General features: G+C 36.6%; 1 protein-coding gene across 2 annotated transcripts in view; it reads right to left on the reverse strand.

Annotated features, from left to right (window-relative positions):
* LOC145985422 (glutamate [NMDA] receptor subunit 1-like) overlaps nt 1-27,056 on the reverse strand; it is a 53,829-nt gene that overhangs the window by 15,344 nt on the left and 11,429 nt on the right. The window contains exons 3-13 of one of the 2 annotated variants that reach the window (XM_083119433.1): nt 25,905-26,027; nt 24,803-24,931; nt 23,754-23,948; nt 15,368-15,468; nt 14,568-14,741; nt 10,685-10,798; nt 10,043-10,190; nt 6,573-6,786; nt 3,781-3,915; nt 3,151-3,305; nt 5-239 (exon numbers count right to left, since the gene is read on the reverse strand). In XM_083119433.1, the coding sequence (XP_082975559.1) occupies nt 5-239; nt 3,151-3,305; nt 3,781-3,915; nt 6,573-6,786; nt 10,043-10,190; nt 10,685-10,798; nt 14,568-14,741; nt 15,368-15,468; nt 23,754-23,948; nt 24,803-24,931; nt 25,905-26,027 (1,723 nt within the window). Of the gene's footprint in view, nt 1-4; nt 240-3,150; nt 3,306-3,780; nt 3,916-6,572; nt 6,787-10,042; nt 10,191-10,684; nt 10,799-14,567; nt 14,742-15,367; nt 15,469-23,753; nt 23,949-24,802; nt 24,932-25,904; nt 26,028-27,056 lie in introns of those variants that run through there. The other variant, XM_083119432.1, reaches the window with a different exon arrangement.

The raw sequence follows: 27,056 nt of genomic DNA on the forward strand, positions 1-27,056 counted from the left end.
ATACCTTCTCCAATGCCACTGTTTAGTAGCACTCCCCATGCAAACCAGATTGCACTTGACAAGTTGAGAGCATCTTCCTCAGTGCCATCTGAGTTAGCTATCTTGAAACGTCCGAATGGAGAAAACCTGTCCAGCAGGTACAGCACTAGAGCCACCACATGCACAGATACCATCACCAGGATCCAAAGTGTGTTGCTGAATGGTTGCAAGAAAGACACCAGCGTTGATGAACGAGATGGCTGAAAAGTGCAAAGAAAAGTTGCATGAAGTGATGAAGATTTTTTTTTTTAAGGAAATCATCAGCATTTAAACCATGTTCACCTAGGGTCTTAACCAGGACATGAATGTTGTAACATTGTTAAATAAGGAAGTGTATAGGGAAGGAGAAAGATTAGCATGCCATGTTAAGGCTTGGTTGGACCTTTGGCAGCTGAATGGGCGAATTGTTTCAAATTTTCCTCTCCATTCGAAAAACCTCTTGGATTAAATGTAGTTTAATAGACTTATGTAATCATGAAACTTTTGATATATCTAGACAACAGTGAAGGCAAACTACATGAAAATTCACGTCAATGCTCTAGAAGGAATTGTAAGCAGGGCTCGAAAAATCCCAGTTGCCAGGTCGCCATGGCGACTAAAAATTTCAGCCTGGCGCCTGTGATCTTTTGCTGTAATATTGCCATTCTTTTAAGTTTGCATGTATGAAATTTTGAAGAGTCTAAGTTCAAATTGCAGTACAGCGTAAGTTAGCAAATTATATTTTTGAAAAACTGAATATGCTGACCAAGGCAGGAATTTATTTTATTGCAAAACATAAACTAAACTTAACATTTCAACCTTCTAGCAAGGTCTTCTTCAGACTCTGTACTAAATACAAAAGACCTTGCTAGAAGGTTGAAACATTACGTTTAGTTTATGTTTTAAAATAAAATAAATTTCTGCCTTAGTCAGCATATTGAGTTTTTTATATCATGGAAACAAGGCTTAATGGTGTTATGATTTTTTTTATCATCGTTGTGAACATTTCATAGAATCAGTAACTATTCCTTATTCTTTGTCCCCCAACCCCTAATTTTCTGCTTTCTCACATTATTTAGCAATGTTTTGAATACGGTGATGCTCAACTTCTTATAGTATGCACAATTGCCAGTAGGGTGTTTCCTGGTACCTGAATTTCAGAGCTGGCACCTAGCTCTGATGAAGATTTTTCAAGCACTGATTCTAAGCATATGTAATTTTTCATATTTTGGAATAATACAGCGGTTTTTCGAATGGAGAGGATAATTTTTAAAAATTCGCCCTTTTGGCTGCCAAAGATCCAGTCGAACCTTAATTGAACAATGTCTATTGTATAGTGCTTTAATTTATACTTATTCTAACACTATGTTTCAAGAGAGCATCTCTTTAGTCTTCAGATGAAAAACAGCACTGGGGAGTAATTGGTTAAAGCACCAGATTTGTATAGTGGGACTACAGGCAAAAGAGCCTGTTCAGACCTGCAACTCCTGTGCATTGTCCTCCCATGTGGAGGGGAGGGACAGAGTGGAATATGCTTCCCTATGGCCCGAGTTGAACCGATAGAAGGGAAGGTGCACGGAGACCTTTGGCTGAAGGTTATTTTCCTTGTTGTCACTCTATAGTAAAATCACAGGTCTGCCGTAGGTTCGATTCAAAAGAAATTTCACCTGAAGACTAGAGACGAGGTGCTCTCTCGAAACATAATTTTGAATAAGTATAGTTTAAAACATTAGACAATGGATAATGTCCAATTAACTTTCCATGCTCAATGTCACTAACATTCAGAGAATAAGGAGAAAGATGTTATTGTACTGACTACGACCCTTGGTTTACAAGGTTGAAAGGTCAATGATTTCAACAAGTTTTCTTAATCCCCATAACATAACAACCCATGGCTCCACAGCCTTTGAGGGCCAAGGCCTATCTACCAACTATCTCCCACATGCCTCAGCAGAGGCGGGCGATCATTCAACCAGTTACAGGGTGCAACTAACTCCCAGTTGTAGGTTTCTCATGACTGGGTTACGCTACTCACTCATAGCTCCCAAATTCTCACAATGATGGGTGGCCACAGTCCCATAATAATAACCCGTGGTGCAACAGCCCATGAGGGCCAGAGCCTACTGACTGCCAGCCTCACTCCCACCTGTCGAGGTGCGAGATCATGCAACCAACCAGTTACGGAGTGAGGTGTGGTCAGCACGATGAGCCCCTAGTGGTAGATTTCCATGGCTGGGTTACGCTACTCATTTGTAGTGCCCCAATTTTCTCTCGATGATGGGTGATGACCGGTCCCATACACAGGCTAGAATCTCAGGAGAAAAGGTGTTAGCTTCTCCCCAGGAGACTCGGACCTGCGCACGTCCCGTAGCCAGAGCCCAGAGCATGTCACAGACAGTTCGGCCACGGTGCAGGATCCACGGTTTCATACACTGGCCGAAAACTCAGGAGAAAAGTTGTTATGCTTGCCCCCAAGAGACTCAAACCAGCATTCATTGGATAGCCTGATGTCTTAGACTGAATGGCCACAGTGTGAGACTACCATAGATTCACCGTTTGGTAAAACTGATAAATTAATGTGTTTTTATTGAAATAGCATGCTCTCGGTTTACGAAATGCCTCTCTTATCTGCTGCTGCTTCCATTCAATAATGTACTGTATGTAAATCCCTCCCTCTCCTTTTTTTTGTCAGTCATTACTCATTCCTAATATAGTACTGAATTGAAGACTGATTTTTAAAGTAGGGCCAGTGCTGCATAACTGTAGATAGTGACATGCTCCTTTTACAGAAAATAGCTGATGGCATTGATACAGGTGCAGTTTTTTTTTATCCCAAGTCTTTTATCCTTTTAACCACTTTTTGTTCTGGTTTTATCCTTTGATATGATTTTTGGACAGCCCTGAGGAAGGATCTGGCAACACGTCTAAAACATCAGAATTAGTAAAGGACTTGTAAACCAAACACATGTAGTAACTTTCATTTGTTTAAATTTTGCAAGCTGTGGTGATGTGAACTTTTAAGAAATTATTTTCTTTCCAGATGCTATTGAACATTACCGTGTACAGATACAGATTTTTTATTACTTTCCATCAACAACAGACTTTTTGAAAATGACATAATTAACGGCTTACCTTTTTCTCCAAAATTGTGATTCCTTGATATTTAAATGGCTTGCTGAATTCAATATATGCAGCTCGTTCAGGGTTGATGGTCAGTGGTGCTACAATCATATCAGCTCGTAGGTTGACCAGCTCTCCAATGAGTCCAGTCCATTCTTTTTTTCCACCTGAAAACAAAATGCATTTGAAGTTTCCGGCAGGTGGTATGCAAAATGCAGATTTTTCATTAATTCTGCTACAAAATTAAGTGAGATTAAGAGGATATCTTTTCAAAAAATTAAATCTATTCTGATCATAAGATAACACTACAAATTCAGGGCTATTTTAGAGCAAAGTTGAATTGTAATGTCAAATTAAGGATAACAAATATATGAAAAATCCATAGTCATCAGAAGTATGGACTTTTCTTATTACTTTTTTAAAGCCACAAGTTAATTTCCCTGATTTTCCCAGCTCAGTGTGAACCCTATAATGCAAATTCTGGATATATTGTTTTTAATGTATATTCTTAAGAGTATTGTGTTTGTGTTTTAAACTGTAACATTCCATTAACACAAGTATGTATGTAACTACACTGTGACTGCCATCGATACTGCGACATATTCCACCATTCTAGCAGATTTAAGTTATTAATTAACTTACTTGAACTGTTCTTAGGCACTGGACTTCCAAATTGCCCATCTGGAGACAGAGCCAGTGTGTATGTAATGTTGATTTTTCTAGAAAGTGACTTGAGGAGGTCCATGCAGAATCCTTTGCAGCAAAACATCTTGTCAGCTAAGCGAGAAGAAAAAGGAGAGATTTCTTTTTGTTCAAGTTTTTAGGACACAAAATATTTATATATGCTATTAATTATCCACTTTGTAAACATGCTGGCTTGGTGGCGAAGCATGTTACGAGGTTGATTTTCAATCTTGCCAATTAGTTCCCAGATTCAAATCCCAGCCTGGGTGTTCTTTGTGAATATCCTTTCAATAATTTCATCCTCGTCGCTGTAATTAGCTAAAAGTGGCAGAAAAAGATGTTAAAAGACAACAAAAATGCTAATAGTTTGTAATCACATGATAAGGTTCCTTCTCTACACATCTGTCTTCTTCTGTGAGGTCGTCCTCCTCCCTTATGACATAGTGGTAATATTGTTGCCCTGTTATCAAGGGGTCTCTGGCCACCTCTATAGCACACCTTGCTACAATACCAGGGGTCCAGAGTTTGAATCCCAACCTGGGCATGGGTGTTCTTTGTGAGTGTTGTGGCGACTAGATAATAGTCAATTAAAAAATCTACTCACCACGGCTTCACTCTCTCCAATTATGGTGAAAGTGAAGTATTGTAAGTCATCATAAATGCGGGGAGAAATTCAGTACGTAACGTTGCCTTCCAGTTGTAAAAATCGCCAGCAGAGGCTTCACCTCTTACCACGCCCTTTGGTTGCGCATGTACGTTTATTCTTTTCCACGACTCTGCTGTCCGTGCACATCAGAACAAGAACAAGACTCGAGATTATAGAATCAACTTGACAACGAAGCTCTCAGAGTGCTAGCCCGGTCTTCCTCCCCTACTGTTACGTAAGTGGCAAGAATGCACAAAAAGAACTGGCTAGCGATTCATTTCGCTTGACCTGCTATCTCTTTTTCCAACTGGTGTGGAATTTACCCAATTATGTAACGGGGGTTGGAATACTGTTAGTACGGGATTAGCCAAAAGAAGTACTTTCAGCTACTTTAAATTGCATTTTAGAGACTTCGTTAGAATTTCAGAATAATGTTCTCATTACGCAAGCACTCCGAAGGCATTTAATCCTGTTGTTGATTCCTAGTTTATCTTTATGGTGACTTTTAATACGTCGTGAGCTGGAATGTATTTGTGAGTGTAAGTATGTGTGAATTGCTTTTCTCAAGAATTATTTATATATCGTACCTTTTATGTTCTGGAACTTGTCTGAGAAAAGCAAATGTGAGAAAGAAAGTTGGGGGTTGTGAGTTGTTAGAAATCGAGTCACAATTTATTGAGTCATGTTCTTGTGGGAGAAATATTAATGAGGAATTGTGTATTGAAATTACGTGCACTTTTTTGCCGGTCCCTGTACCTTGTAAATTATTTTGATTCAAGTTAAATTTGACATTGAATGAACCTTGTTCAAGTGGGGATTTAAAATAAATGTCAGTTAATGTTGAATCTTCCTTTTATTGAATTAAACATGAACTTTTGAAGGTAGATAATAGATCTACAAAATTCACAACGTAGAACAAGGGACTGCATTAAACAGATTGAATTGCACCGATTGGGAAGTTATGTAAACTAGTCGAAAGGGAGAGCTAGACGATTCCGTCATATTTCCGACAAGTTTGTGTTAGAGGGGCATTTTTTCGTTCAATAAAAACAGGGTTCTTTTCACCAGATGGTGAACATTTTCCATACAGTGGCCTCGTTCACGGGTAATCAGTGGGTTGCAGCAAAAAAAAAGAGTAGTAGGTTTTTTTGTGATAAATCGCTTCCTCAACTGACATGTATGACGTTATATAATCATTGGTAGCTTGTAGTAGATACGTCATACATAGAAGCATTATCAGTAATATTAAATATGTAATATTTACGACCAAAATAAGATTGTAACTTGCCATCCATGGTGAATTGCCTTATTTATTTAAAGCTAACAACAAAATAAAAAGAAAGACTACTCACTCGCTAAGAACAGATGATATCAGTGTAAATAAGGCTAACTATTCACTACAAAGGATGGTACTATCCCACGTAAGTAGGTAACCAATATAAAAGGATAGTTGCTGAGCGATTACATTATTTATTCACTACAAAAGATGCTAGCAGAGGATTCAAACAAAATATATCATTACAGTGTCCCTTCATCAATTTCATCATATCATCACTCATCCTTACGCTTAGCCAAAAGTGGCAGAAAAGCAACATAAAATAACCTAATTCAATGAATGAAAGGGTCCCAAGTTTGATACCTGGTGAAGGCACATAGGTTTGGATCCCACTTGAAACTGAAGGTCGAGGTCCGGTTAGCCTATCTCTGCATAAAGTGAACTTAAAAACAAAAATTCAAACAACCCTTTTCTTCAACTTTTAGCTTTGTTACTACGAGATTGTAATTAAATAGGACCTAAAATGCAGGAGTAAAAAACTACTCCATACAGTAATGTACATCATAGCATTTTTATATAGTGCCAAGAAGTGGTTTGGAGGCGCAAGACACTTTCTGTAGTAGTCCATGAATCAGCTTTGAATATACCATGGAAAGATTGGACAGTGAAAAGGAATTACGCTGAAAGAATTGAGTAGAGGCAGTGAACTGAATTACCTAATGCTGTGAGGTATTAGCATTAGAAAAAGAAAAACTACATCCAATGACACACACACAAGACTCGTTGTTCTAATCAAGAAAATACATACATTGATACTGCTCTACTTACCAGTGCCAGATGAATTATAATGTGGACAAGGAATTTCTTCGTGGGTGCAGTTTTCGATCCTGTCATTTATGTTCCTTACGTAGACAAATGGTTTCTCTTCCATTGTGAGGACTTTTAATTCCCTGGGAATGACACATCCTTGGGGCTGGTGGTTTAAAGTTCCAGGCCAAAGAATTGCTTTGCTCTCCAGCTTTAGTGACATTTTCCCTAATCCCTGCATTGAAGCAAACAAATATTAGATTATCATGATACAGGAATTCATGCTTCTAAAATAGAAAATTTCTGCATGTATTTTTTTTTCATTTATCTAAAAAACCTAGAATTATAATTTTAGTCATTTTATGCATTTCCAATTTTGTATTAATTTTATCTTAGGATATGAAAACAATCAAACTGTATCGGGTGTGCCATGTGCATTTATTTTTGTCATATTGTATATAATTGATGTTTTGCTGTTACTTGTTTCCAATGAAATTTTAATCTGATTTTGATCCGTGAATGATCTGAATTGAGGAAAAAATTCTCTCAGGGGCTATCGACCAGGTCAATTCTGGAACAGTTTCCGAGATTTCGAGAGTTGTCACTTCACTTCAGGTGACTTCTACCCTGAAGATGAGAGTAGCGTTAGCTCTCATGTGCATGTGCGGCATGTGCATCCCTGTCTGTCTTTCTACTTAACTTTTAACTGCAAGTCCAATAATTGCTATCGACCAGGTCAATTCTGGAACAGTTTCCGAGCTCTTGAGAGCTAACGCTACTCTCATCTTCAGGGTAGAAGTCACCTGAAGTGAAGTGACAACTCTCGAAATCTCGGAAACTGTTCCAGAATTGACCTGGTCGATAGCCAAGAGAATTTATTCATTGTTTGTCGCCAGGAAAGCTTCAAGACTTACTTTATGATCTGAATTGAGTTTTATAGGAAGCATAGATATCAGTTCAACATTCTATTTTGTGATATACAATTATAGCATGTAGAAATGTTCAAGTGAGATTCTCTTTCTCTGTGTGTGTATGTGTGTGTGCATGTGCAGCATGTGCATCCCTGTCTGTCTTTCTACTTAACTTTTAACTGCAAGTCCAATAATTACCTCAGACTGTTTCTCGGATCCTACTGATACTAGTGGCAGCTCGTGGTTCAGAATGTTGGTGGTTGCAGCAAATATATTGTATATTCCTTCATCAATATATAACATATTTATATAACTTTAATTTGTATATATTTATAATTTAATGTGTGAGTGTGACACGTGACACTTTCGAGGAGTACAATTAATAACCATCATACAAAATTTGAAGTTTCCATTTATTCAGCAGCAATATTATGCAGAATTGTGTTTTTTGTGATTACATAAGAAGTACTTTAATATTCTGATTCAATTGTTAATAATTTTGACAGAGAACTCTGATGAATCAATGCTTGTAATTGGACTGGAATATGATTGAATGGTTTTTAATTGTTAGAAATCGAGGTACATGGCACAGTGGTTCGGATCCACTTTAAACTGTAGGTCCAGTCCCGATTAGTCTTTCTGTGCATAAAGTGGATTTAAAAAACAAATCAAATCAAATTGTTACAAGTTTCAAGCATTGGTATCAGTTTCCCACATAATTTAAATTAGGTTAAGATTCTCCCCAAGAGAAAAATATTTATATTTGCCTTCGCTCCAATACTCCTCGTTCTATACTTCTAGAGATCAGCTCGTTGCTTCGGCTTTGCAACGCGTACCTGTGCGTCTACTCATACACTGTGAAATCTCGTAGGTTGCCTCTTTTTTTTTTTTTAATGGATCGTAATGGAATTTGCTTTATGAAGCAATGAAGGGCAAAATTGTTTGTTTATGTTCAATATATTTAATAGGAAAACAAATTAAAAATATACTAACAAGAAAGTATGGAATTTCATTGTAAAATATCTGGTCATTGTGCAACACTGCAACAATATCAGTACCAGGTGGGCTGAAAAGTTCGTAGGCTGACTCATAGATGGTGTTACTAGAATTAAATCCATGTGATTTTTACTTAGTACTAACCTTCAAAAGATACGTATATAAATTTCACAGCTGCCGGATAATTAGTTCGTGAGATATAGCATTGTGAGTGAAGCAGCTTTTGTTATTGTGAAAAAATGGATAAAAAAGATTTCGTGTGTTAATAAAGCATTGCTTTTTGGCGAAAAAAATACTGTTGAAGCCAAGGCTTGGCTTGATAAACATTATTCGGACTCTGCACCAGGAAAATCAACCGTTGAGAAGTGGTTTGCTAAATTTAAACGAGGCGAAATGAGCATCGAAGACGATGCACGCAGTGGACGCCCCAAACAGGCTGATACCGACGAAAACATCAAAAAAGTCCACAAAATAATTTTAAATGATCGTAAAGTGAAGTTGATCGATATAGCTGAGACTTTAAAAATATCAAAGGAACGTGTTGGACATATTGTGCATGACTATTTGAACATGCGAAAGCTGTGTGCAAAATGGGTGCCGCGCGTGCTGTTTCATCAAGACAATGCACCGTGTCACAAATCAATGAAAACGATGGCAAAATTATATGAATTAGACTACGAATTGCTTCCCCATCCACCATATTCTCCAGATCTGGCCCCCAGTGACTTTTTCCTGTTTGCAGACCTTAAAAGAATGCTCGCTGGAAAGAAATTTAGCACTGATAAAGAGGTAATCGCCGAAACTGAGGCATATTTTGAGGCTAAAGAGAAATCGTACTATAAAAATGGCATCGAAAAATTGTATGACTGCTATAATCGTTGTATCGCCCTCGAAGCCAACTATATTGAATAATAAAATCGAATTTTGTCAAAAAAATATTTTTTACTATGTTAGCCTACGAACTTTTCAGCCCACCTGTTAACTGCCCCTGACTGATACCAGTACTTGAAAATCCTAGCAATTCAAAGTAGTTCAGAATATATTTAAAGTTTAAGATTTGTTTTCTATTCAAACTATATCATAGCAATGTAACATAGTTTTGCTTTAAAATATTCATGATTTCAGAGGAGATAATAATTTATTCTCAAAATCCATGTCTCCCAACAAAAATTATAAAAAATATTCATGGTGTGTAATTTCCAGTATATATCGCTGGCTGAATACTAATGTGTCCACTAACTTTTCAGCTGATGGAAGTTTGACGTATGCAGATTTTGATTACACTACAAGATTTGCACAAGCATTTTATCATTGTTGATAATGCACACCACTTGACATTCAGATACTTCGCTTCTGAACATGATTCATTAACATGTACAGAACGTGAACGTCATCAACTCATTTCCAACGAAAAGTGGAGATACAACAAAACAGCATTCAGTTGGTGATATATAGACTCTGTGAAAGAATCACATGCCAAATTTCAACCAGTAATTTCTGATATCAATGCATCAGTATTATTTAGCAGTGGTACTGATGTATCAGTACCTGCTCAGTCCTTATCATAATTCATGAAGTACTAACCTTTGAATAAAAGTATTGCCCCACTGAAATTTGCTGATGATTGTCTCTGACGTTCACAATATCATACTCTGCATAGATTCTGTCCCCATTGTCGTCAAAGGCCACCTTTCCAGTCTGACCATCTAGTAGAACTTGATTCCTTAAGTATCTGTAAAATTCCATTTCTCATTATAAGGTGCACCACTTCTAATGTGCACATATATAATATAAAATGCACAAAAGCTTTTCTTTATATTTTCTCTCAGTTAAGAAATAGACAAAAATAACTAACTCTCTAGCCTTCTTAAACCCAAAGGTTTATGGCTGCAGCAACACAAGCCTTCCATCTGTCCCTATCCTGGGCAAGATCAATCCATCCTTACCGATGATTACCTTTAGGTCCATCTCAATGTTATCCCTCAATCATCGTCTTGGCCTTCCTAAAGGTCTCTTACCATCAGGTTTCCAAATAAGAATCCTGTAAACTCTTTTGCTTTCCCATTCGTGCCACATGGTCTGCCCATCTAGGTCTTCTTGATTTAAGCATTGTAATAATATCTGAACATGAATACAAATTATGCAGTTCAAAATTATGTAACCTTCTCTAATGCGAAAGTTAAAGTTTTACAGTTTAAAGTAACACAAATATAAAATCGTACTTACTCAAAGAACAGTTTTCCTGTTTCCCAAACAGTACTGGAATTATCACAATTAGCTGGTGCATTTGTTATATTTTCTGCAGTGTACATTTCTCGCAGCGCAGATGCAAATATGTAACTACAACGAAAATTGATTTATCATTAACAAACTTTTCACAACCCTTAACAACTATTTACCTTTAGTATTTTACAACTATGACCTTCACATTATTTCTCTGTTCAAGGGTGTTAAGATGGTGTGTTATAAAGTGGTGAACATTTACAAATAGAGCTAACTTTTATTTTGTCTTTAACATGAGAAATCATTTTGTTGTGAGTCTCCAATGTTATTACTGAAGTGACTTTCACATAGAAGGTTTGGGAGGAGAGAGACATTGTATATGTTACGACTGTTAGGTTGATATTAACAGAAAATGTTAAAAGTTTCTGGAATTTACCTATTCTGATTTCACAGACAGTTAATATCGACATTTTCACTGAATACAAACTTCCTGGTAATTATACTAAATTATTCAACATTCAGTAATTCTACAGCGATATTTTGGAGTAAAAAGAGTTTCCCTCTAATAATAAAAATATCTACAATATTTACTCATGTATAATGCACACTTTTTTTCCAAAATTTTAGCCTTTAAAAAATGCGGAATAGTTAGGACAGCACGCCTGAAACCACACAGGTTTTCACTATGTCATTGCCTATAGCATGTATATATCAACAGGTGCAAACACAAATTACCAGGTTTGGTTTCTTGAGTAATAAATTATAATTTTTTTAAAAAAAAACAAAAGTTTTAAGGGCCTTTTCCCATGATTTTTTTGTTTTGCGACACTGAGAGAAGTGGTATTGTTTTGGTGGAATTTGAACATGCACCCACCTCCTGTCAACACAGAATGGGTATCAATGGTATTTGTTGGGTGAGAAATAATAGAAAATAACGTCCTGACTGCTGCAAATGCATAACATAATTTTGATCTCTCTTTCTTCCACTACCAAATAAACAAGGTGGTTACAGAAGTAAAAGCTTTGGGATATAAAGTGGAGGGAGAGGGGAGGAGGTGACATGGGTTGGTGACTCATTGTATACACAAGACTATGTTCTCCTCTTGGTTCACATAGAAACAATTGACTCGTTGAATATGTATGATGTCACTTGCTCTTGATTGGCATATCAATAGGTTTATGAAATAGAACTAAGAAAGTCATTTCTTGAACCTGAATTGTACTGCGTATTATGTACGAGATATAATTGTTTATCGCTTTTCCCCATCAAAAACTAGGGTGCACATTATACATGTGTAAATATGGTATTTGAATATTCTGGTTTTGGAATATTTTAAGCACCAAGTATATGTGATAACAAGGATGATATGAGCCAAAATCTTGACTAATGTTGTACAGTCACGGACACTTCTAGGTTGTAACAATCCCATTGACTTTCAATGGAAACTTTACAAGCCAGAAGTGATCGTGACTGTACATAGGAATACATGGTTGCATTGTTGGAAAATGAACCATACTGGACACCTGCGAACTTATAGAATGGTGAACTTTTCACCTCTGTTTTGCTCTAGAACAGTGGTTCTGAACCTGTGGCATGAAATTCATCCTTTAAAAGTTCATGCCCAAACCTAACAATTTTACTCCTAAATAGCTTTCCGATTTTTTAAACTTTTTACGTTAATTAATATGTACTCCTTGAAATGTAATACAATTGAACCTGAGTTATGCGTATGTCAAGGTGAAGGGAACATAATGCATATAACTGAGAATTACTTACAAATCAGATTTAGATACCATGTCATATCATTATTAAAATACTGTAATTGTATCTATTTTGAGGAACAAGATATACGTATGGAGTACAGGTTATTTCTGTCATAAAGTTGTAAATTAACGAAACTAAAAGTTGATTCTTAAATACATTACATTTGCCACTTTATTAGTGAACACTTTGATACTCAAATACTAAAGTAGACACTATAGTTTTATAGTTTTACTACCCAATTTTTTAGAAATATCATCCTTTACTAATGATTGTGCAAAGTGTGGTATAAGCGATGCCTAAATCTGCAGCTGTTTTAGTTTTATATGGATTAGTGTCCAGTTTCCATATAAATTTTACTTCCTGGTCAAGCTTGTAACCTTTCCTTTCTCTGTTCTTCATGGCCGACCAGTAGCAACTGAAAAGTGTCACTTCTGTGACATTATTGTAGCTTGGGTACGTACGTACAAATCAACTGCATTTTATGAAAATTAGTATGTATAACACCTAATTATGTACAAATTTATTACGTACAAATAAGGTTTAATTAACACGTTTTTAAATTATATTATGCTGGGACCTACAGTAATTTACGTATGAAACAGATTTACGCAGAACTGAGTTACGTTTAAAGCAGTTTCAACTGCATTACTAAATTAATTATGGCATAATCATAGAGAGCATTTGTTTGATTACGTCTAGGATTGTTGACAATATAAAATTTGGTTTGAATTAGATGACAACGATTGGATCTAATTGAACGATTTAGTTTCCTCTATCAAAATCATTAAATTAATTTGGTAAGTGCTGATTTCCATTGCCGTGTTCCTGTTTGGACACCAAAAATTTTCCAATGAATCAGAATATTTCCACTTCTAATTATATATTTGTTAATGAAAATTTCTGCACAAACTAAATTGACCGTGGTGAGCATCTATCAATCTTCAAATTTGGAGGTGGGAAGCACCACGGAATTGCACCATAGCTCGTAGCCAAAACCCAAAAAATTCCGCACCCGGCCATCAGCATGAAAAGTCATGCTCACTCTCTTCTGGGATAATTTGCTAATTTTTGGGGTAATTTTTGAACATTACATGGAAAAGGGAGTAACAATGACCAGTAATTCTTATGCAGATCTGCTCCAAAATCACCTTCGGCCTGCAATCAGGAGTAAACGACAAGGACTTCTGACGTCAGTTGTATTGTTGCTACATGACAATGCCCGACCACATACTGCCTGCCTGTTTAACGGTTGCGACAATCCAGGATATGAAATTTGAATGTCTCGCACATCACCCTTACTCACCAGACCTCGCCCCCAATGACTTTCATGTGTTTGGATGGCTCAAAGAGGCAATGTGAGGCAAGCATTTCCGAAATGATGAAGAGGTGAAAACCGCAGTGCACGAGTGACTACAGTCACAACCAAAAGAATTCTTCTCACGAGGTATCCATGCACTTCCAAAGTGCTGGAATATGTGCATTGCACATCATGGGGACTTCGTCGAAAAATGATGTATGTATAAAAAGGTAAAGTGCTCCCCTGTGCATAGCACCACGCCATGAAGGCGTATAGGGGGTGTGGGGGTAACGCCCCACACTTTCTTGATCCGGTCGTGAGTGGGGGTGATGTGATCAGCATCACGCCCCTGACCGCCTTTACCCCCCAGGGTTTCCCCCAGGTACCCATGTTATTCGACGCTGGGTGGGGGGGCGGGGCCGCTGTATTTCCTCATTTTTCATTTGAGTCACCCTCTTTGTAGATGTATCAAAACTTACTGTGTTATTTGGATCTGTTTGATTTGTTGTTTTTAAGTCCACTTTGTGCACAGATAGGCTAATCGGGACTGGATCTACAGTTTAAAGTGGAATCCGAACCATTGTGCGATGTGCCTCCACCGGGTATCAAACCTGGACCCCTTGATTTGTTTTATTTGGCGCATAATATTTCCCTTCTTTTACGCATGTGAATGAGAAAGATGAATCCACAATCAAATGCTAAGTTCGTTACAGAAATATTAGGTTCCAACATACAATTAAAAACAATAAATGATCATATATCTTTGTTATATATTATAAATTAGTCACTTTAGTTAACAAATCTTAAAAGGTCATATGACTCACGCACTGTCCCTGATGTGAAGCATTTCACTTGTAGAATTCACAAGCCGCAGGCCTAGTGTTCCGATAGGAACATTAGTAGCATCTAAAGCCTGTTCAGTGACAATCCACACATAACCTGTTCGTGTCATATTATACTTGGCAGCATCCCTGAATATTACCTCTGCATCTCTCTTCCTGCGAAAGAACATGAAGATGTTACTAACATTGCAACAGAAAATTTACAGTGTTATTATACTCGTAATCAGTATGTACTTACTCACCAAATATTTTTTTTTTTAAAATAACCTTACATGAGTTACTAATAGTAAGGAACATGAACCAATTGGTTCAGCACACAGTAGTCATTTTTACATTAGAGTGGGTTTTCTTTTTCATACAAATGGTGATGGCCCAAGATTCCAGTAATACAGTTTATCATTTGATGAAATCCACATGACTTGTAAACTCTGTAATGCATGTACTGTTTACACATGAACTATCTCTAGCAGGGTTCATTCCCACATAAACAAAAGTATTACATCTATAATTTTATACTAGAATATTTCTGTAATCAATCGCAAGAAAAACACAATAATAGCTAAAATCATTATTTTGGGTTTCTCTAGAATGGTAATGCTTAAAATTAAGGATGGACACTCAATTACTAAATTGATAAAAGCAAAAGATATGCCTACATGTGTAATCAACCACCATGTGCCTCCACCAGGTATCGAACCAGAGTCACCTTGATTACAAAGCGATGACTATGTCATTGGGGGCCCAAGAATAATGAGGTAATACTATAGAAAGGGACAACTTACGTAGCATATAGCAAGTAGACCCTACACTGAGCACTCTTCATTTTTTCCAGATGCCCCATAAAGCTGTCTAGTCCTGGCTCGAATTCGATTGTATCTTCCATCTGTAAAAACAATCATTATAAGTGAATTTGTTCAATACCTTTCTTATGTTCTAAACACAAAATAACACAGAGGCTAATGTAAGCTAATTTGCATTTACCTTATTACAACGTTTATTTAGTATTAATTATTGTGATATCCTCCTCTGTGGCCATGCAGTCTAAGGCACTATGCTTTAGATTCCAACTGCGGGACGGCATGGGTTCGAGTCTGCCTGGGTTCAGTCTCTGAGTTTCCGGTCTGTGTATAGGACCGGTGGTAACCCACCATTGTGAGGCAATTGGAGAGTTAGGAGTAAGTAGCATAACCTGTCTGGGAGGGTTCGATGTGCTGACCCCACGTCACCCTGTTACTGGTTGAAGATCTTCACAGCTCTAGGTAGAATTGTGGGAGGGAGATTGGAAGTCAGGAGATAGGCCAAGGCCCTTGTAGGGCTGTAGAGCCACGGGTTACGTTATGTTTATTAATTACTGTAATAGGTAACAAGCACCAAGCTATTTTTTATTATCTTTTTTGTTTTTTGCATTTTTTTATTCGCCATTTGCCTGTCAATATGTGATTTTTACCTCCAGTTTTGATGAATTCAGTTTGTTTAAGGCTCTTATAAAAAAAAAATCATGTTGTGTTTGAAGTATAACAGAGGCTGTGACAATTGTGTGCTATTCGTGAAAAAATACATATTTGTGTATGCTATTTGGGTTCGCTATGTACATTTAGTTTTGAATATATTTTATCTCTAAACCTTGATATAAAAAAAGTGAAAAAAAAACTTTAAACCTTAATACATGGAATAATATGAATTATGAAAAGTCTGTAGTTCCATCTGTTTGTGCTTGCTTGCAAAATATATAGGTCTCTTAAATAGTCTCTCAAAATTGTATTTTTCAATATTACATATTTTAGGGTAGGGTTGCAATCTCTCTTCAGTAAGCCCTTGCTACAACTATTTTTTTTTTTCAAAGAAATGAAAATGTATTATTAGTCAGTCACCTGGATATTCTTTGTTTGAGTATAAAACTCCACTGCATTAGCATTTTGAACAATTATAAAAGAAAGAAAAAATATAATCATGTGATGCTTAAAATTTATTAAGGTGTGTAATGTTAGGATGATTTGGGGATGGAATAGTGGAATTATACATCAAACAGAATCCATGAATCATTCTGCTATCAGATATTGCTTCTCAATGTCAATATTGTGATATCTAATATTCAGTGGTCAGAAGTAGCGAGCTACTTGTAGCGTCGCTACTGTAGCTAGCTACAAAATTTGTAGCTGTAGCTGTAGCGACGCTACATTTTGAAAATTGTAGTTGTTGCGGTAGCGAAGCTACAAAATTCCTGTAGTTGTAGCGAAAATTTCGCTACAGCTACATTTTTTCTCGGCATTTTGAGGTGAATTTTGAATGTGGCAACAGCGTCAGAAAAAATCGACCATAACCCTTAATTTTGCAGAAGGTTCATAAAGACAGTCTATTACATGGAGATACAGAATATCTAGATTGTAGATTATAGATATCTGCGTAATTTATTTAATTAGGATCTGAAGATTTCAGATATCCAGATAACTAACATATATGAATATATTCCTGCTAACAGCTACGTTTTTTTACCTGCATCGCTATTTTGCCTCGTTTGCTGCACCACTGGAAAAAAGTGCCTCATTTGCGTCACCCCCGGAACAAATCCTGTGGATATTCATGGTGTAAGAGACACCAAAATGTTATTAATTGCTGTGTAAGACACAACTTGCAGTGCAAAAACGAGCAATGGAATATCCACTGCACTGACAAGGGAATAGTGCCACCAATAAATAGCTCAGTACGTTAACAGCATTGATCGTCGTCAGTATATAGGATCTCACAAGCAAGAAATTATTGTTACAAGAATGATAGAGTTTCTGGAATTACAATTATTTTCGCGATAGTATTTGTTCACAAATTTTAAAATTACAATATGTTTAGAACACTCAGGTTTATACGACAGTTTCCTCAATAATTTTATCATATTGCAAAAAGTATGTAAGAGTTATTGACTTTCCTGCAGAAACGACAATTTTCTTATACATAGTTTTCAAATTTATGTATTTCTCCTACTTTTGCGTCACTTTTCTGTAACTTTTGCTAATCATGACATCATCATCCTTCGCTGTTTCCTGCCTCTGGCTGGGTCGGCATAGAAGTCAAGCCTCTCCATTTTCTCCTGGTCTTTCACAACTCCTCTCTTTCCAAGGTGTTCCAATTTTGTCTCCTAACACTCTCCACTATCTGCTCTTTCCACCAACATCTTGGTCTCCCCCTTGGCCTTATTCCCACTCCTTGTGCATTGTAAGCTCTTACTGGTAGTCTTTCTGCATCCATCCTCTTCATGTGTCCGAACCATCTCATCTGTGCCTGATCTATCCTGTCCTGAAGCTTTACTACACCCACTGTCTGTCGGATCTCCTCATTTCTTATTCTATCCCTTCTAGTCTTCCTCAAAAGACTCCTTAGAAATTTAATCTCCACTACCTGCATCTTTTCTTTGTCTCTCTATGTCATTGTCCAAGTCTCTGCTCCATACGTAATTATTGGCACATAGTATGTGTTATTTATTACCTTCTTGCATTTCATAGGTACATCCCTATTCCATATTATTCTTCGAACGCTTTGATATAGTCCACCACCATTCATTTGTCCTCTTCTGTTTACCTCCTCATCTATTCTTCCACTTCTCTCAATCATGACAATGAGGATGAATGGTTCATTTAATTATTCTCTTATCTATAGTCGCTTTCTGCCACTTTCGGCTAATTGTGAGAACGAGGAAGAATGATGAATGATGAGCAGTGTGGGGAATGGAGGATCAGGAGGATCTCATCCTCCCAACTTGGCATTTTTCCTAGTTTTTGTTTTGAGTCCATTTTATGCATAGATAATCTGATCGAGACTGGATCCTAACCACTATGTGCCTCTGCTGGGTATCGAACCTAGGGCCCTTTTGTAGTCAAAGGGCTCCAGGTACTTTTCATTTAAAATGCTGACTTCATATCAGTCTATAAAAAATGAAATATTTATTGACAAGAAAAATATGTTGATGTGAGCATAAATACGTAATCCTACCAAATTTTATTTGTGTATAATTGTAATAATTAATTTGGGTAACACCCTAATTGCAATATTCATATATCAAATTTGAATTGATATACCACTTGCCAGTGGCGTAGCATGAGCATTTCGGATGGGAACGCCAAGTTAGAAGGAAGGGTAGGCCTTCTTTTTTTTGCTTAAGAGTTTACTTATGGAATTAGCCGACATATGTATTGTCTATTTAAAATCTCATTGTGTTTATTACATTAAGTCAGACGAGTTCCGATAAAACATGATCCATGCTTGTTTTATCTAGAAAATAAGATGCCTCAGTGTGCAATAAATGCTTGGAGCACTGGTGTTTTATACCATTTTTAATTAGATTGCTCAAGTCGGAAACACCGGACACCATTCGGAGTATTTTGCTCCACACGTAACACATGTGTAGCAAAACAGTATATTCGGCATGACGCAAGTAATTTAAAAAACCTACCTCAATCACAAGCGCCTCTAGAACAACAGTTGACTTCATTGTTGTGGATGATACAACTATTGATTGATTTGGTTTATTTTACTTCACTTTCTACCACTTTTGGCTAATCGCAAATATGAATATGAGTGATGATATTGATGAACAGACACTCACAAAGAACATGCGTAGGCCGGGATTCGAACCGGAAACCTCTGGCGTCTTAGCGCGCTGTGCAAAACACTCTGACACGAAGGTGGGTGGATGATCCAACAATCGTACACTCTACTGACGTAACAGTGCCTATTAGTAGTAATTCAGAGTTTCAGACCACTGTTTATTGTATCTTGAGAATGCTGATAAACATTTTAAAATAATTTTGTCAAGAGATCATACGATGTTAAGAGTTTTGAAACGAATGCTAAACATTTCCACTGGCACAATATTAGGCAGTTAGATACTAACGAAAAAATATTTTTTTAAATAAATAATTTTGTGGGTTAGGTGGTAGAGCAGCCACAGGCTGAACTTCTACCACGAGGACTTTATCAACTTGTTTGACAAAAACTGTTTTGTTCTTTTAATTTTTAATGTACTTCACTGTTCTTGCGATAAATTACCCAATGCAGTGGTCATTAAAGATACGTCAGTCAATATTGCGTATTGTAGCATCACACAGCACGAGCAGAGGCACGAGCACGAAAAACAGGGTAGAAATTCTACTTCTGTCGTCTGCATCGGAAGTACAGCGCCTTGAATCGGAAGGCAGGAAAGGTCACATGGCCTCTAGAACCAATCAGGTCTCCGTACGCCCGTGTATGGCGAGAGCATTTCGCCCGTCCTGTAGAGATCCAAGCCACAAGCTTTCCCTCCTTCTCTCTGCCTACAGGCAGGCAGAGTCCTGTACGCCAAACCTAGCCGGCGTCCGGCAAGCAAAGACATTAGAGAAATGCTACAAGGAGAGCTGTTAGTGGAGCGTTGTAGACGGATCGCGAAAAATAGCTTTTATAATGCCATTATGCTCAAACATGTATATAATTAGTCACGTTTTACTTTACATTTACAGCATTTACGCATTTTTAAAATTTTAAATCAGGGAACGCTGGGCGTATGGGCGTATTAGGACGCTACGCTACTGCCACTTGCATAGGTATGGTATTCTCAAAAACTATTGTAAAAATAAGTAACTGAAGTAACATTGCTATCAAAATTATCGAATGACTGGAATCATGATAATAAATAACAGAATCTATTTACCAGTAGTAGGGGATTTTTTTAATACCCATATAATTGTTTCATTTTTTTATGCAGAAGTAGCGCAAAAAGTAGCGAAGTAGCGAGTAGCGAACAGGAGTAGCGTAGCGAGCTACTTTTTGGTAAATGTAGCTGTAGCTAAGCTACATTTTGGAAGAGTAGCTGTAGCTGTAGCGAAGCTACTTTTAAAATGTAGCGTTCCGATCACTGCTAATATTTTTGAACTTTATACTTGATATTACACATAAACATGAATTCAACTATTATGTTGGATATAAACATGAATTCAGTTATAAATATACATCAGTTGATAAGCTTCATGAGGGTTTTTCAGTTTATCAGTGATGTATTAGTTGAGAAATGTTGTGGACATATAATTTGATCTTTTCACTGATAAGAAGGTTGTATTTTACACCAAGTGTCTTCATCATATCAAAAACATTACAATCACAATACATTCCTTGTTGAATCTTCTGAATTTCCTGATGGACCTCAATCCTTCTACAGTAATGACATAAACGAATGGTTTGTGGAAGGGTAGGGTCGAAAATAAGATACGAGAATTGAAAGTATTCAAGATTTTGTCGCACGTTTTTAAATAAACAAAGTATTTACAATTCATGATGAGTTAAAACAAGGAGATGCATTATCTCCATTGCTCTTTAATTTTGCCTTAGAATATGCTGTTTGGAAGGTAAAAGAAACTAACGAAGGACTAAAATTAAACGATAAGACTCAGCTGTTAGCATATGCAGATGATGTAGACTTACTGGATGATGAAAAACAATTAAAAGTAATGCTAAAATATTTTTCAAAGCAGCTAAAGAGATAGGTTTGGAAGTTAGCAAAGAGAGAACTAAATATAAGCTTACAGGCCGAAACCAAGTGTTAGGTAATAATCAAAATCTAATTATTGATAACAACTCGTTTGAACCAGTTTCCAAATTCAAGTACTTAGGAGTAATACTAACAAATTAAAATGATATTAAAGAGGAAATAAAAAGCAGGCTTAATTCAGGAAATGCATGTTACTTTTCTCTTCATAAACTTTTGTCTTCTCGTTTAATATCTAAGAAACTAAATGTTAAAATATACAAAACAGTAATTTTACCCATAATATTATATGGATGCGAAACTTGGTCCCTTACGTTGAAAGAGGAACATAAATTGAGAGTATTTGAAAATAAGATCCTTAAGAAAATCTTTGGACCTAAAAGGGATGAGGAGACAGGTGAGTGGAGAAGGTTACATAATTTAGAACTACATAATTTGTATTCATGTCCAGATATTATTAGAATGATTAAATCAAGAAGACTTAGGTGGGCAGGCCATGTGGCACGAATGGGAGAGGAAAGAAGAGTTTACAGGATTCTTGTTGGGAAACCTGATGGTAAGAGACCAGTAGGAAGACGAAGATGGAGGGATAATGTTGAGATGGACCTAAAGGAAATTGGTAGGGATGTAAAAGAGTATATAGATTTTGCTCAGGATAGGGACAGATGGAAGGCCTGTGTTGCTGCAGCCATGAACCTTCAGGTTTAAGAAGACTAGAGTTTTTTAGTTTAACAAAGTATAACGGAATGTTGGGCTGCTCACTTCAGCAACATGATCAGGACCACACGTTTTTATACTCTTTATTTCAAATCTTTAAACGAAGTTTTAACCCTTCTATTACTTATTCTTTTCTCTCAATCCCGAAGCAGTATGAAGGTCAGTCTGAAAATCTAGAGTACAAAACAATGTATGTGATGTTATTTTATCTCATTTAGCTGAATTTTCATGCCCAAAGTAATGTCTTGCTTTTGTTTTCTAAAATTAAACACTGCAAAACCTGCGGAAGGAAGTTAAGATTAAATATTGATTTTGTAACAAAGCTGCAAATTTTTAGCAAAACTATTCTCAGCTAATGCACATTTACCTTACTACAATATTTATTATATTTTCAATATACTAAGAAGTAAACTAAGTTTCAAAGCATTACTTTCCCTAGGGCTCCCTTTTCATCATGTAACTGTCATTTTGGCCATGCTTTTGTGTTCTGTCATGCAGTTTGCCTACATAAACAATTTATTTTAACTTAGTAGATTGAGTTATTCATCACAAGGTCATTTCTGTGGAATCCTGCCAAGTAAAAAGCAACCATATGCAGGGCGCTGTCCCATGAAGGCAGTAAATATGAGTTTTCACACATTATCAGGGATGGTATTTTTGTTGTGATTATCATCTCGTGTAATAAACACATCATTATAATTCTCCTGGTGTCATTTTAGTTGATTTCATTGTCATTTCAGTATGCTTATTATTTTTCAATTTGTTTACATGTCAGTGTCGTCCTTGTCCTTAGTGGTTGGGTCATCAGAGAGCATCAAATAAAAGTTGGGGATAACATTGGCATAAACCATATTTTATATGTATGCCTCTTTTGAGGCATTTAGCGAGAGAAAAAAGTTCCTTATCCAAAAGGTCTGTGCCAGTATGTGTACATTCAGAGGAAAATTTGCTTGCTTAGTCTAAACCCTCAAACGTGTAGAAACTGTCAGTGTCTTTTAACTAGAGCTGAGGCAATACCGTTGCCAATGTACCGGGCATCGGTTAGATTTTATTTACCAATACCAGCTGATACTTTTCCGGCATTTTGATCATTCATGGGGTCCGCAATAATGCCTCGCAACACTTTTGCAATTATCCTGGAAGTTATGCATTGATTGTTTACCAATATTATGTGAAGAACTGTATTTTGTAATTACATAACAGGTATTTTTATATTCTGATGTAATTTTTTAATATTTTAAAGCAAAAGTCTGACAAATTGATACTTATAATTTGAATAGAATACTCACTCACTAATATTAATGAACATTTTTAACAACTTTTTAATTGTTACAATTTTTTAAAGTGGTACAGCTCATCCCTACTTTTAACTAATTCTGAACTATAAAACTGATTATATTTCCTATTTTTTTTGTGTCTTGTTATAACCGAAAAGGTGAAATCGAATGTGCATGAGGGAACATATGGTAGTGAGATGTCAGGTTCAGATTGTACAGTTGGGTGGTTTTTGTATGTTTTTCCTTTATCAGTTTGCGATGAGCACCTTTTACAAAGGTGATGAATGTTTTCTCCCACTGTTTTCCAGCCTCCTCTTACATCTCTGGGGTTAACCTAATGATGCACATAGCGAAGTTAAATCAATAACCATTTTTTCACTCAGTTGTATACTTCACCATTTCTTGATACTTACTCCTGAGCATATAAAAAAAACACATGTCACCTTATTGTATGTGATTTACACATAAACGTCCCAGTGAAATAAGTTTTTGCAAATTCCGCAATATTTTGGTACCTTTTCTCACCTATGAAAATGTCTGTGTGCTACACTAGTGCAGTTTCTACACATGCAGATGACAGGCACACCAAAAGCACACAGAGCAGCAGCAGCAAACGTGTTAATGCTGTTTTGGCAGTTACAACAGAGAAGTGAGCTAAAAATTCCCAACCTCCACCTTGATTTCCACATCCTCCTCAAGGATCTGGGATGCAGTCTGAAACCTTCCGAGTATTGCACGGCCATCCGTGTCTGTGCTGTGGATGAACACCACCTTGAGATACTTGAAGTGCTTAAGGAGTTCCACCCACACATCTGCCTGGTGGGAATACGGTGGAACGGTCCTCAGGAATGACACGTGAATATTCTAAAAGGAAAGATAAATCACGTGATTGTCAAAGTACATTTTCATTTGGGAGTGTACAATGTGTATGGGAAATCCCTATACAGTTACTTTATCTCCACTGTTAATGAAGTTGAATTAAATGAAGTTCAAAAGACATCTTGCGCTTTTCTAATTATCTGTTCTGAACATAGACCAAGACCAGGGGAGGGGGTGCAGCAGTGCTCAATGTTGGGGGAATATGAGATGATGCCATCCCTCCCCCCAGTTAAAAAATTCTCACAAATCATTTTATATTGTACTTAGGTGTATACTAAATGTCACTCCCCCCTAGAAAATATCCCCAACCCCCTTCTGCTTCCCCATTCGTGTTTTTCCCATCACTCTGGACTGCAAACTAACGAGGCTCTGGCGACTGGCCCCATGGCCAGTATAATTCTGTGTCCTCCTGTGTTTTGTCCTTATTTGTGCTGTGTGCCCTTTTTAGCCTCGGCTTTTAACCAAGGTAAGGAAATTTTAGTTTTCAGACACGCTTTTATTTTTGTTATAAGGGGCTGGACCCCGTATAGTGTGACGGGTGTAAAATAGCCTCAGTGCTGACGCATCCAAAGAAATTTAATTCAAATTCAAATTTTTCCCCAGCACTTTTTTTGTATGGAACTTTACATAAAAATTCTCAGTTGAAATTAAATAATTTATTAGTTTTATGCATAATTTTGCATGTAAGACTCGATTTACATTATTTCACCCAAGGTTTATAAAGTATTGTGGAAATAATCTGACCTATCTACAGTTATTTAGTTTGCAATTGACAAATTGTGTGTTGAAAGTAAAATCTATTATATGGTTCATTTTAAAGAAGAAAAAATGTTTCTTACCTTATCTGAAAATGCAGAATCTCTTGAAGAAATGCCGATGACAGGAATGTGATAGAAACCACTTGTATAAGATACAGCAGCTGGGGAGAGGTCCCCTGTGAGTGGGTGTGATACTATCACTACATACACCTGCAAAGAGAAGAATCACATGCATTACACATCTTCCTTCAATTAACTAATGCACCTTTCACTTTTTGAGCATTCTTTATAATATTTACCTGCTCAAATATTGGCCTATGTGTACCTGTAAATCATCTCTAACGCAATTATTTTGTAAACTTATTTCATTTCAGCACTTCAAGATATCATCTTCAGTAAGTCACGCACTAAATTAAAAATATAAGGCTAAATAAAAAATTCACAAGATTAGATTAAAAGTAATTGATTCTTGCGCCGAAATGGTCTACCCAAAGAAGGCTCAATGATAACAGGATGAATAGCTATACTATACATACCATTATCACCACAGATTTTGAAATTTGGTAAGCAGCACTGCAAAAATGTACAATGGCATCTTTATTAATCTTATTTAATGATACACGTGATATAGAAAACACACAAACATCCCCGATGATGCAGTGGTAGCGTCGCCGCCTTGTAATCAAGGGGTCCCGGGTGGAGGCACAAGTGGTTCGGATCCCACTTTAAACTGTAGGTCCAGTCCCGATTAGCCTTACTGTGCATAAAGTGGACTTTAAAACACCAACCAAACTAAACTAAAATTTAAAAAAACACATACTGTATTCTTTATTTTTTAAGAAAGTAATGGAAATTTCCATATGCTAACTCAAAATATTAAAAGGAAAACATTTTTTTACAACTGAATTTGAATATTCACGCACCCTGTGTTTTTCTACCCCTGAGTATAGCTATTGTTTCACAGTGGTTAGATATTTGAACCAATTTTTGAACATATTAAGCCTTTTCGTGATTTATCTTTTGATAAGGCAAATTTATACATATTGAAATATTGAGACAAATATTTTAAAAACAGACATTTTAATTTTGTGGCATTAGAGTGGTTTTGAAAATTTAGTTTCTTAAGTTTGTAATTCGTTTACTTCTCAAGTTAAAGAAAATGGTTTAAATTGAATATACTTACCCCCTTTTGAATGAGCTCACTGCACACTCTGAGGGCAGTCTTGATAGGGTTTGGGTCTATAGTAACTGTGTAAGAATAAAATTGCACTTTCAAATCATTATGGCGCTGATCATGATTTAGGTCCTGTAAAAAACAATAAAATGATTGACATATTAAATATAATGGAATATTGAATCTAGAATAAAATTTTGATAATTTCACCTCAAATATTTCATCTATGCATGATACTATTGTAGGTAGTAACAATTTTGAATACTGAACATCTAACTGCAGTGAACACTGGATAAAGAAATGTTTTGAATTTTATATTTTCTTATGGTTTACACGAAACGGAAGCATGCATTTTGGACTTCCTGAATTTTTATTTCGTTTCGGACAGGTGGATTTGGTCTGTAAATTACATCGCAGTAGTCTACTGTGGGAAAGATTAGTGATCGTACTAGTCTCATTATAATCTCTATTTTCAGTCATGTATTGTAACTGCAGAGGGATTTTAGCACAGCGTAAGTGATTGCAGATGCGTTTAGTTTTGATCCTCATCTTATCAGGATTTACCAGAGAAACTATTTCGGGAACCAATAATTGAGAAAGTTGATTTTTGTGGGTTTATTTTTAGACCGTTAGATTTACACAAGGTATTCATGCTTGTTAAATCATCATTGAGCTAAGGTATGGTTGTACAATGGGATGCATAAGTATTATCTAGCAAGTTGTCCATCATGTTTATTCTCTGTTTTACACAATGAGATTTTCAGGAATTGAAACAAAAGTTAAGCAAGCTGCTGAAAACCTCTACATCAGTACACACAAAAATGTAACCATTAAATCCACGTAGAACTTAAGAGAAAATTAAAATAATCCTGGACCATTTGCCGAGCAATACTTGTGTGTTCCACTGTACTGTGTACCTGGTGATTTCGGTAGAAAGGGGATTTGTAATAGAGTATCATGTGCGTAAAAATGAACTGTACTGTGTTTGATTATGATAGGTTTGTCGGCTGTAAAAATGGTATGTAGGAGAGGGACTAGAATGGATCCCTGTTGGACACCATTTTCCAGTGGCAGGGTTCCAGAGAGGGTGGGGTGTGGCAGTGTTTATGTATACTCTCTGTTGTCCAGATACGATCTAAGCCATCGGAATGCAGGACGTGA

Source organism: Lepisma saccharinum, chromosome 3, assembly GCF_977018435.1.
Source record: "Lepisma saccharinum chromosome 3, izLepSacc3.1, whole genome shotgun sequence".
Lineage (NCBI taxonomy): Eukaryota > Metazoa > Arthropoda > Insecta > Zygentoma > Lepismatidae > Lepisma > Lepisma saccharinum.